At 50.1% G+C, this 12,091-nt stretch overlaps 1 protein-coding gene across 7 annotated transcripts in view; it reads right to left on the reverse strand.

Annotated features, from left to right (window-relative positions):
• The window catches only part of ST3GAL3 (ST3 beta-galactoside alpha-2,3-sialyltransferase 3), a gene marked incomplete at both ends in the record, with an annotated part of 141,435 nt that extends 134,710 nt beyond the window's left edge, over positions 1–6,725 (reverse strand). For all 7 annotated transcript variants that reach the window (XM_079535611.1, XM_079535610.1, XM_079535606.1 and 4 more), the window contains one exon: positions 6,611–6,725. In XM_079535611.1, the coding sequence (XP_079391737.1) occupies positions 6,611–6,725 (115 nt within the window). The remainder of the gene's footprint in view (positions 1–6,610) is intronic.
• Between the last annotated feature and the right edge of the window lie 5,366 nt (positions 6,726–12,091).

The raw sequence follows: 12,091 nt of genomic DNA on the forward strand, positions 1-12,091 counted from the left end.
ACAGCAGGAACAGCTCGTCCCGCTCCAGACAATCCACTATGAACCCTTTTGTGCAGGAAGCTATTGCACCAGTAACATCAGCAGATGCAACATGAAGCAGAATCCAGATGAGCACGAAGGAAGCTCAGTGCCAGCCCACCCCTGTTACAGGGCACAGAGATCTAGTCTACCAAACGAGCACTGTGGTGGAGCTCCCAGTGAGACCAGTAATACCTTAGGGTTCAACAGCCACGGCAGCGATCTGCACGTCACTGGGATAAGCAGAGAGGAGATGCAGGAAAGGCAGGAGCAGCTCAGCAGCGCAGCTGATGTGGCCTTCACAGGGAGGCACTGTTCCAGCTGAACCCGGCACCAAGGGGCTGGCAGGCAGCTGGGATGAATGAGTCCTTTCACCTCTGAAAGCACCCAGCTGCAGAGCATTTGCTGAGAGGTGAAGAGCTTTCACTGCACTGTGCCTCACAGAATATGGGCACTTGCTGACTTTGACCTCTAGAGAATTATCAGGGTGCAACTTCAGCTCCTGGCTGACACCGAGTGCAGCCCCTTACAAGCCTGAGTACGAGCACAGCGATGCCACTGCTCAGCCTGTGGGGGCTCGTGGTGCTGTGCTGCCCTTCCCACACCTGCCCCTGCACTCCTGAAGTCTCAGGAATTGCCCCAGCAGTTCTGTCCAGCAATGTTACAGACAAGCAGCAAGGAGCCCAGGACAGCGTGGCTGGGCACTGTTGGGTGTTTCACCAGAGGGCACTGGGAGCATCCACCTGCAGTCACACAGAGATACCACCACAGCTGTGCTTCCTGAGCTTTGGGAATTCAAGCTCAGCTGTGCTCCCTGTTCTGGCAACTTAACAGGGAGGACAGAGTAACCTGAACACCGACAGCAATTTCCGAGTATTAAATCTATTTTCCAGTGTTCTGCCCAGATAAGAGAACCAGCCAGCAGAGCAATGCTCAGAGGTTTCCAATTTCAGTCTGAACACGTTTCAGTCCAATAGGAGATTTCTTAGAAAAGTTAAGGTATTCTACTGGCAACTTGTCTCAACATCTATTTTTACACTTTTGTTTCTAACATTCACTGCTGCCACGATAATATTACTTCCTGTTTTGAACTCTTATTCCAGAATGTTATCATTGTGATACATCAATCCCTAAAGCATCTGAACAGCAGCAAAGAAGTTCCTTAAATCTGTAGCTGGATCGAATTACGAGAGCTTTCCAACCACTCGTTACCAGTTCTGGTGAAGCACAGCACTAGCACAGACTACAGAAGAGCTGAGCAAATGAAACAGGCCTTAAAGCAGCTGTTGCAGAAAGCTCAAACAATTGCAAAATACTGTCTAAAAGCTTAAAAAAAAAACAAAAAATGCCACAAACCTAATGCCCACAAGGTTAACAACCATCAGGTTTTTCAACCGACAGAGCAACAACAAGATCTACTGTAAGGAAGCAAACACACCCCTACAGCTAAGGCCACAGATAGAGAACAACTGAAATCAGATCACCATCAGTCTGTCACCCCTCACAATATGGACACCAGTGCTCTGTAATTCTATGCTAGAAAATATGCTCTCTCTTGCACCTAACCATAAATCCAGCCAGCTTAGTTCCAGCCACTCTCATCAGAGATTTATGCTCTCAGCGCCAAGCTGAGTTGGCCCTGAAATGCTATTTTTGTAGGAGCACTCTGCATTTCCCTCTTCTGGCAGAGGTGAGCAGTGCAGTAATCCCATAGCCAAAGGTCTGAGCACAAAGCTATTGCACACCCCAAAGGGCACGAGTTTGTCTCTGTGGCTGCTCACACACCAGCTGAACGCCTTTTCACTTGCCCTTAAAGAACAGAAAGGAAAGAGGTCAGGTGTCAGAGCATGCGGGACCAGTTCCCTTACACAGGACAGGCAGCAATGCCTGTAACTCAAGCTACAACAGTTGTACCCACATTGCATACCATCACATGTACAGTGAGATGAGAAAGAGCATGTGCATTCCAAACCCTCCTAAAAAGATCAATTTCTTTCACACATTTCAGCTCTCTGCACAAGAATTGACAAAAATACCATTTCATTTTAAAGGAGAAAAGTCACATATACAGGTTTGATTGCTTTTTATTAATTTAACCTTACTTGCTGAGCCTGGTCTCCATGGAAATGCAAGCAGAAGAAAAACCTGCAACCAGAAGTGAGTCAGTTTCGTCTGTTTATGTCTCCTCAGTTCCCATAGAAACAGACATTTAAAAAAAAAAAAAAAAAAAAAAAAAAAAAATAAGGGTCCTGAAATACCTTCAGAAAACCTCAGAGCTTTACGTCTTCAGCTCACTTTCCAAAATTAGAGTTGGAAACAACACCGAGCAACAGATGATAGAGAAGCAACTTGGTTTTGTTACATAGACACTGACACAAAATACCTGGGGATGTTTCAAAAGCCACAACCAAACTGAAAGCTCCCAGTCTACAGTTACAAACTGTACCAACTTCAGTTTCGACTGCAGTGCCTAAAGTAGGGTGTGTACTCTTCAATTAATTCAAAGCTGATGTAGATACAAATACAACAGAGAAGAGAAAATCTGCATCGTGCTCCCTGCCCCAAGCATATTTCAGTACTTTGAGAGGCCAATAAATAAATAAATAAGTAAAAATGCAGCCTCAGGGGAATGAGTCCAAGATTTCCATAGGCAGGATATTTTTTTTAAAGGAATCACTCCTGCCTTTGATCATTTTCATTTTTAAGTTGCAAAATCAGCTCTACATATAGTGGGTTAAGTAACAAATACCAGTATTAAACATTGATGCAAGTCTACTCTGTCCTTCACAGTTATGGGTACAAACGCACACTCCTCCAAGCAGATAAAGCAAATCCCAAGGCACTGACAGCAAGAATCCATCTCCCATCCCACTATCCAGGGGTGCTGAGGCACTTCCCATGCACGGCATTCTTCTCCATTGCACTGCTATCACCCTCCTTCCTTTCGGAGCCAAACACCCCTGGGTAGTAAGAAGGACAGGAGAGAGGAAGGGAAGCGGCTGTGGTGCATGTCTCACACCTCCCAGTCCTGCTCCTATCACTCCTGTTATTGGGTAGGATTCCCCTGGCATCACACACAACCAACAGAGTTGCTGCAAGGTCCTTCTGAAATGCACAGGACAACCAACCCCAGTACCAAACTTCTTTGCCTGTGTCCACAACACTGTCATCAATCCCACGTGTTAGCACACTTCCATGTGACTCAACACCTTTAATCAGAGGGCAGTGGCTTTTGTCATTATTGCCTGCCTGGGAAGAACAAGCAAGGGAAATGTTTCTCTTTCATCACTGCCACCAGAGCAAAGCAGCAGAAGTGAAAAGAAAAAGTAACAAACACAACAAAAGAAAGGCTTGGGGAAGAACAGCCCAGCGTGACCCTTCCTGCAAGGAGAAAGAGCAGCAGCAGTCACAGGAAGTTCATCTTCAATGGCAGATGCAGCTGAACTTAATTCAACCTTAATTAGCTCACATTAGCTGAATTCAATCTATTCCTGTTACAGGAAAGATAAGCCTTAGGGAATTAATTATTTTCTACTCCCCTTTGTACTTCAGAACAGCGTAATGTCACACCACAAGGAGAGCAATCTCTCAAAACCCAGCGAGGCAGCACTCAAAGTAGACAGATCTGAAGTTCAGTGGAGAAGGTACAAGAAACACCCACGGCCATCCTTTCAGATGCAAAGCCTCCCTTCACGGAGGTGTCAGGCAGCAGCAACCAGCACACTTTAACTATTCCTTTATTCCAGCAGCTAAATATACAAACAAAGCCTTAGCGTGACTACTTCTCTTACAGTTACCATTCAAACCCATGCATTACAGCTCCATACAAGCATTTCCTAAAGCATTACAGGGACAAACCAGACAAGCAGCAAAGCAGCAGATGGATCGCTTTTCCCTGTACTCTACGACAAATGCAATTCTCATTTGATAGTAGTTCATTAAAACCAGGCTCTGAAGAGATTCTGAGGCATCAGCTGTCAAGATCAGCTTAGTTTTGTACTTCCACCAGCACAAGGAACAGGGCAGAGAGAAGGTGAATGTGATCGCTGCAGCTAGGGAGTCACTGTTACACCCAATAAGGACACTGGTCATGAGAAAAAAAAAAAGAATTTAATGACATAAAATCAATACTCTGAGATTATTCAACACCTGAAAATTAAAACCGCTAACTTAGTTTTACTCATTAGGGCATCATTGTTGTATCAGTCATAAAGAAATGCACAAGGTCACAGCTTGAATTACTGGGAAATTAAAGCACAGCAGCTATCAAGCAGCACCTGTCCTGTGTGCTGATTAGGCAAGGTCCCCTTAGAAAAAAGGAAACATAACTGCAACTTTATACATCATATCACATCCCATCAGCTCAAGGAGGCCTCATCATGGCTAAAAGAGCAACCTCAATTCTGTCATTTGTTAACTCCCAAACGCTTATTTACAGCAGCTTAGTATTAACCCTTCACATCAAGGTTCCCAACACAGGATTTTAAGTCTCCATGTGTTCCTCACGTGCATAATTACAGGATAAATAAAATGTTTTTGATACATACAAAACTCCACAGACCAAGGGAAGGCTGCTTTGAAAAGCAATCATACAGAAACATTTCCTTCTTACATTTGGCTGCTGCTAATGCAAAAATTTCAAAGAGCTTCAGCAAATATCTAAGACGCGATCCACAAAAGTTTCTTGAAGAAAAGGAACTGTGGTGCAGAACATATTAATTGTGACAACTACGAAGATCAGGTAAGCAAACTTCTCAGACCAACATCACTGCTTTGCACCTGTTGAAGATGCTTAATGCAAGTACTGCAACTTCCAGGATCAACTGAAGAACACATTTCAAACAGAAAAGTGGAGAAAAGCAGATGTACCCCTAACAGATCACCTGCAAACTGCCAGAGCACTCAGCACATGCTGCTCTAAGGAGATACAACCCCTCCTCACCTCTGGTAGAAGCGTTCTGTTTCTAGCAACCCACCTTTGCCTACAGATTTGCAACACTGTATGACAAGGCAAAATTACCACCAAAGCCCCAGGAAAGTGACTTGGCTTATAACAACAAGTCACACACACAGCTGCAGCCACACATCCAAACAGGCGGAACCTGAAGGAATTCAGACCCCACCACGGCAGCCTGGCACACAGCACTTAAGCACACAGCTCCTCCTCCACGTTTAACAAAGTTCATTCTGAGGCTGTGGCCTGAAGGGCTTTTCGGTGCATGTTTCTGTTGTTTCTTTGCCTTGGGTTCTGTTTGGTTTTCATCTTTGACTGTTTGTTTTTGGGAAGTCTCAACACGATTTCTGACGCTATGAGAGAAGCAAAGGACAGAAGGCACTGTAAGTCAGCAGAACTGTTCTTTTAACTATTTTCTGTTCCTATTTCCATTCGGGAAGGATTTTCTACGTATCACTGACAAAGTGCTGGTTTATAGAACAGCAGTGAAGCAATGAACCTCACTCTGCGGCACACACCTGAAAAAAAAAAACAAACAACTTTCATCCAGAAAGACTTCCGTCTCCTCCTATAAATTGTCTTTTTATACCCATTCTAGCACAAGTCACTGCAGCAGTTCTCACATTAAAGTCACCGCATCAGTGCGGACAGAATCTCTGAGCCATCACCTGTCACCATACTAAACTTCTGGAGCACACAATAAAACATAAGGGGTGTGCAGAGGTGGGAAAACAGGATCAAGTTTAACAGGCACTGCAGCAGGAACCTCCGGCAGCACACACACCAACACATCACATCAAAGATGGAATTTGACCGATGCTTTGTCAGATACTCAAACAACACTTCTGTGTGTTTCTCAGCCCTCATCCGGGAAGGAATAGTGGGCAGGGAGGGGTATGAAACATCCTGAAAGAAGGCCAGCCTGGCTGTGTGCAGGGCAGGAGAAGAGCTGTTCCCTGCTTTTGCCATTCTGAGTCAATGGTCTCATGTGCAAACAAGAAAGCAACACAAGCAATAATAAAAGCAGTAACTGAGCAATCAAAGCTAATCCCAATGTATATCACATTGCAACCAAAGCCTCCCATGGCACTGCTGCACAGCACAATCCTCACACTGTACTCAGTGAGGTCAAGTGTTTCTTTGGACTTCAAAAGGATGAGAGACATCGTTTTAGATGACAGATAGCTGGCAGAGAATAGCATGGCAGATAAATGGAAGATGAGGATTTCTGAAGGACAAAGCGAGATGGCGATAGCCACCGTGTCGGGTCAGAGAAGGGAATCAAAATCCACCAGAGGGAAAAAAACCTTGGCTTTGACATTGGCTATGCAGAGCGGGTGGCAAAACTGCACAGAGTGGGGAACAAAAGCCTCAGCACTTAACTCTTTATTTTGGGAGTTATGAATCAGAAAGTAAAACGGGCTGTCCCAAGAACTGACAGCTGTAATACCAGACACACAGAGCACGAATCTGCTCTTGTACCTGCTACTAAAAGCAAAGCCGTAAGGAACATCACGCGACGACAAACTCAATCCTTTAAGCACACCGCGTTGCTCGGGCTTCGGCGCGTCCCTCCGACACCGGGACAGCGGCACAGGCTGGGCGGGGGGCAGCGCGGCGGCACGGCGCCTTACTTACTGGAGTCCTCCCAGCGGAGGAGGTGCAGCTTCCAGGCGGAGTAGTACAGAAAGCCCAGCACCAAGAAGAGGCAGAGGGCGAGCAGCAGGTTGCGCATGAACACCAGCAGTCCCATCTTCGCATCGGAGCCGCTCTGCTACGCGACCTGCGGAGGGAGGACAGGGTGAGGGAGGGGCACGCTCGCAGACACGCTCTCCCGGTCCACCGCGCCCTACGTCGGGTCTCCGAATCGGGCCCGCGCGAGGCCTCCTCCTCATCCCCCCCGCCCACGCCGGACTCCCGCCGCCCCTCCTCACCCGGCCGCCGCCGCCGGCCCTGGGCGTTCGGCCGCCGGCCGCGACCCCCGGGCTCGGGGCTGCGAGAGCCGCCATGCCGGGCGCGGCGCAGCGGGACCGGCCGCCGCCACCGCGGAGCTGAGGGGCACCGCGGCCGCCAATGGAGCGCCGGGGCGGGCCCCCGCGCCGCCAACCCGCCCGCATAGCGGCCGCCGCCAGCCAATGGGGAGGCGCGGGGGGCCGCGCCCGCAGCCAATCGCGGGAGGCGCCCGCGAGCCGACGGTGGGCGGGCGGCGGGGGGTCGCCGCTGGAGGGGCGCTGCGGCAGGGCGGTGGCGCGCGTGCGCGGACCCCGCTGTCTCCCCCGCGCGAAGCGGATCTCCGCACGGCGCTCCGCCAATCGGCGCTCCGGGCGCCGCGCCGCATCTTCCTTCGCGGCCCGACCCGCCGCGTTAAAACGCTGCCGCGCTGCACCCCGCCCTGCTCCGCGGTCCCGTTTAGCAGCCGCGCACCGCGCTGCGGTTCTCCAATTCCAGAATATCCTCAGACCCCCGCGCGCCTGATCGCATCGCGCAGCCTCGCCGTGCCGGACGTGCAGCAAAGCGTGACTCGCGCTGCGCGGTCAGCGTCGCTTCCACACGATTGCAGCCTCCGCCTGCCCCGTGAGCACGGCGCTGCGCTGCCCGGCTCGCTGCCGCCCTCGGCCTTGCCGGAGGCCCCAGTAAGATATCACGATGACAAATGTGTTTTCAAAGCGGCAAATAAACCCAATGATTTCCCGTTTCCATCCTGCGTGATTCACTGCTAACATGGGAAACGTCAAGAGCCGCGTGAATTTAAGGCGTTGTGGATAGGACTGCTGGCAGGGTGGTGGCGTTGCAAGCCCAGGTGCCAGGCACACATCGTGGCAGTGCAGGCTGAGCCCTGCCTGAGCCCCTCCTCACGGGGTGAGGAGCGGAGCACATACACAGCCCACGGGGAGCCGGGTTGTCACACAGCCTCTGAGGCACAGCTGAAACCTCACCTTTGTGTTCAGCTAAATGAAGCCGTGCCAGGCTATTGCAGGTGCTGCATCATCGTAGCTGGGCTCACTGATCCACCTACGTTCCCCTCTAGGAATCCTGCTGGGATCTTCAGATGCTCACTGCACGATGCAGAAGCTGAACACATCCATGCTAACGCACAGGTATCGTTGGCACCAATGGGGATGGAGAGGGGCCAGATCTGCATCCGAGCACCCCATGCTGCAGCTCAGCCCCTTGCCTCACACACCAGCCCCTGGCTCCTTAGGATGCTCAGACCCCACTTGTGCTCCCCCAGCCGAGGCAGCTGCCTCCACCCCAGCAGGCTCAGGCAGCACGAGCACTTCCATCTTGCTTGCCCCTTTACTCACCTCGACAGCCTTCCAGCTGGGTAGAGCAAGTTCTCCACTCTGTATCTACTCTGGACATGTTCAGATCTTGCCTAAGCACTGTGAGTTGACTGCTTGCATGCTCAGCGAGCACAGCAGCTGACCCGGTGTCGGTAAGAAGCCAGATAAGCAGAGACCTGTTGTACCGAGGCAGATAGTGACAAGGCTGGGGCTTGCCACGGTGCCCAGGTTTGTCACTTGGAAACCCTACACCATACTATCAGGTGTCAGCATGTTGGAAGGAGCCCAGCACGACATCAGGCAGTTTCCCTGCCAGGAAAAAGCCAGGGAGGAGAGTGCTGTGTGTTTATGGAAATCGGGTATCCGGCTGCTGCCTAAGAGCTGCGAGATGAATTACAGCAACGATCAGTGGAGTGATCTGGTTTGAGTAGTAGGGCTTTAGTCTGAGCGTGTTCCCACTTAGCTTACACATTTCATTGCAGGCAGATGTCAAGCTGGACGTTGCTAGGCGATGGACAGCAGGGGAATAATTAAGCCCAATTCAATTCAATAATATTCCACACTGCTTTCTGGAATGCTCTGGAGTTTTTCCAACAAAACTGACCAAAGGAAAGGGCAAAAACTATGGCTCATCTTGATCCACAAAAACCCACTTGTGATTGAGTCACTAAGCCCTGGCATGGAGCCTGTGTCCACCCACATGCCCCACAGCACCACCCCCACGAGTGAGGAGAGAAGACACAGACGTGGCCACTGCAGCAGGAAGATGACCTGTGGATGCCGTACACCCACCTTGCATCAACCCCACCAGCTCCTCTGAGGCACTGCCATTGGGCAGGATATCACCCAGTGTCCACACAATCCTTCCCCCCAAATTTCACGCCATCACATCAGACTAGATACCACTTAATACAATATATTGTTATTCATCAAATACCACAGCTAAAATCTATTTCCACTAATAGCCAGAGGGGGATTACCTCTGCTGATGCACAGACTGGGGGAACAAACTGTGGGCTGTAACTCACTCATATTTTGTCTTTGGCACTCTGGCCAAACTTGTTTCACCTCACACAGTTGTTGTGCATCATTCTTAAGTGTGGTCTCTGCCCTTCGGTGAGCAGCACGCTCAGTCTGGGAACAGGACTTTGCATTTCTGCCCTTCTAGCATTCTAAGAATAGCAGCGTTGAGGCTCTCATTGAAAGACGTGTTAATTTTTGAACAAATACTCAGCAACAGGGAGGCCAGGGTATTCTGAAGAGCTGAAGCAATGTGCAGAGACACAATGTATTGTACCCTGGGAGGGAAGAAACACAGATGATAGAACAGACTCTGTGAGCGAAACTTCTGGCCCTAGGAAAGGTCAGGAACCGGAGCATCCGTGCAGCACACTTGGGCTTTCCTACAGCAGTCAACAATGATGTAGGATTTTAATTAAAAATATGTATTATAAAGAATTAATAAGGCTCAGTTTAGATTAACTACGTGCATTAACAACTATGCTTAGAGGTCTGTCTGCATGCCAAGATTTAATGGGGAGACATCAACAGCTGGGAACAGATGTAGACCCCCAGCGACTGTTGCTTGGTCGAGTGCCATTTAATAGTTTTTAAAATCAATTATAGAGATGGCAAGGTGAAGGCTTGCATTTGTGGCTGACCCAAATGCTGATGGAATGCTATCATCCATGGCACGCTCACTGCCCTGGCTGCAAAGGAAGGTGCTGGGGAATGGCAAGGATGGTCTGTGCTGCAGGATGGAGGATCTGCTGGAAAGCAGGGGAGGGAGGGAGAGAAAAATAGAAGGAAGAAAGCCAGAAAGAAAGTGAGCTCTCCCACACGTGGCTAGAGCTTAGGTTTGCATTGCAGCACCGTGGCTAGGTGAGAGATGAGCCAAGGATTTACAGATTCAGGTTTCATTACCTTCAGAACAGGCACAAAAAGCTTAAAGAGCACCACCACCTTGAAACAGGTACTTAAGGTCCGGAAATAAGGCAACTAAGCAGCATCTTCTACCCCTCCCCATACCACAGCCTGTTCCCACCACCCCTTATCTTCCCGACCTGGTACCACTGTTGTCCTCACCTCCCCTTAGCTTGCAGGGAGAACCTATGCAGGTTTTAGCATGGTGGGCAGAGACTGTGGGGGTCCCTGCAGCTGCAAGGAGCAGCTCAGCCAAGGACAGCTTGCCCAACCTCCTTGCACATGTGTTGCTAGAACCTGGCATGACACAGCTTGATTTGCCTGCTGCTGTTACATTGGACATCAGCTCCTTGGTTCAAGGACGCTGCGTTTCTCATCCTGCAAACTGTACTTCTGAAATTGACCGCACTGTTGTAAGAAAGTTCTGCAGAAGACTCAAGGTGACGGAGCCATGCAGTGATCTCTTCCCTTTACTCTGCTACCTGAAGGCCATCTTATCTCCAGTCACTCCCCTGATACCTGACAAACTGAATCATAAAGTTAATCATAGAATGGCTTCTGTTGAAAGGAATCTCAAAGACCATCTAGATCCAATCCATCCATCACGTGCAGGGTTGCCGGCCACTAAAACAGGTGCTAGATAAGGCTGTCCATGGCCCCATCTAACCACTTCAAACACCTCCAGGGGTGGGGTGTCCAAAGATTGTCTCAGCAATCTGTGCCAGAGACTCACCTACTGAAAAGCTTTTCACCCACTGGGACACCAAAGTCCTTCTTTTCAGGGCTGCTCTGAATAAGTTCTTCTCCCAGTCTGTACATGTAACTGGGATTGCCTATCTTATTCCTCCTCTGCTATCTCCATCCTCTACAAGCTGGGAAACCTCCTCAAGTTCAAGAGCTGGTGCAGTGTGGAGGGGGTTCACCAATATGATCTCTTAAAAGCAGTAAGTTTGCCAGAGTCCAGAGGGAGAAAGAAGACCTCAGCACACATTCAGTACTGCTTTCGCAGCCCACTTAGTTACATATTGCTTACTTATTGCTTCCCTAAGGGCAGCTCTGCCTTAGAAACTATATTCAAACCACGTGTCTTTCACATACATGTATATATGATATATACAGTACACATGCAAAATATAAATAAATGAATAATTACGTGCCTTCTAGGTTTCCCTCCTGTCTCCCAGCTTCGTGTGCTCCCCATGGGCTCCAGCCAGCTCCTGCACAGTGGCTGTTGCCAGCAGGCTCAGGGCCAAGCAGGCTATGCTGTGGCAGGCAGCACATCCACGGCCCCCAAGCATCCTCGCCCAATACCCACACTGCTCCCCACAAAGCTGCACCCTGTGGAGGGCTGAGAAAGGCACCCCACGGTCCGGTTGCAGAGCTCATCAGCACAGGCAGCCCTAAAAACGTCCCGGGAGCAAGTGGGCTGGTGGCAGCTGTACAGCAGCCTCTGCTATGTTGATGGGAAGGGCTGTTCCATGCCTGGGGCAGTGCCAGCATTGCACCACATGCCTGGACACAGGGCATGGGCACTCTGTGCTGCCATCGCAGAAGGGGCTGAGGTGTGGCATAAAGCATCCCGACTGTATGCAGCGTTTCTGCTCTTGCCTGGGGCAGGGGAGGTGGGCAGAGGGGACCATCCTTCCCGTGTGCCTGGGAGGGAGGGCTGCACAGCCCCCCTGCAGAGCAGCTCTCTCTCTCTTCAGATGCTTGCCTTGACACAGGCTTCAGGGAGGGCTGGGCTGGGTTTTGTGGTGCCAGTGCTCAGGGTGGGAGAGAGGCTCCTCCTGCAGCCCACCACCAAATCACACGGATCTCATAGCAGCCCAACATCCCCACAATGTCGAAAACATTACAATTCCAAGTCACCAGCTACCAAGGCCCCCAAAACCGTGCTGCACCCCAGCCACAT

This window comes from Tetrao urogallus, assembly GCF_951394365.1.
Source record: "Tetrao urogallus genome assembly, chromosome: 5".
NCBI lineage: Eukaryota > Metazoa > Chordata > Aves > Galliformes > Phasianidae > Tetrao > Tetrao urogallus.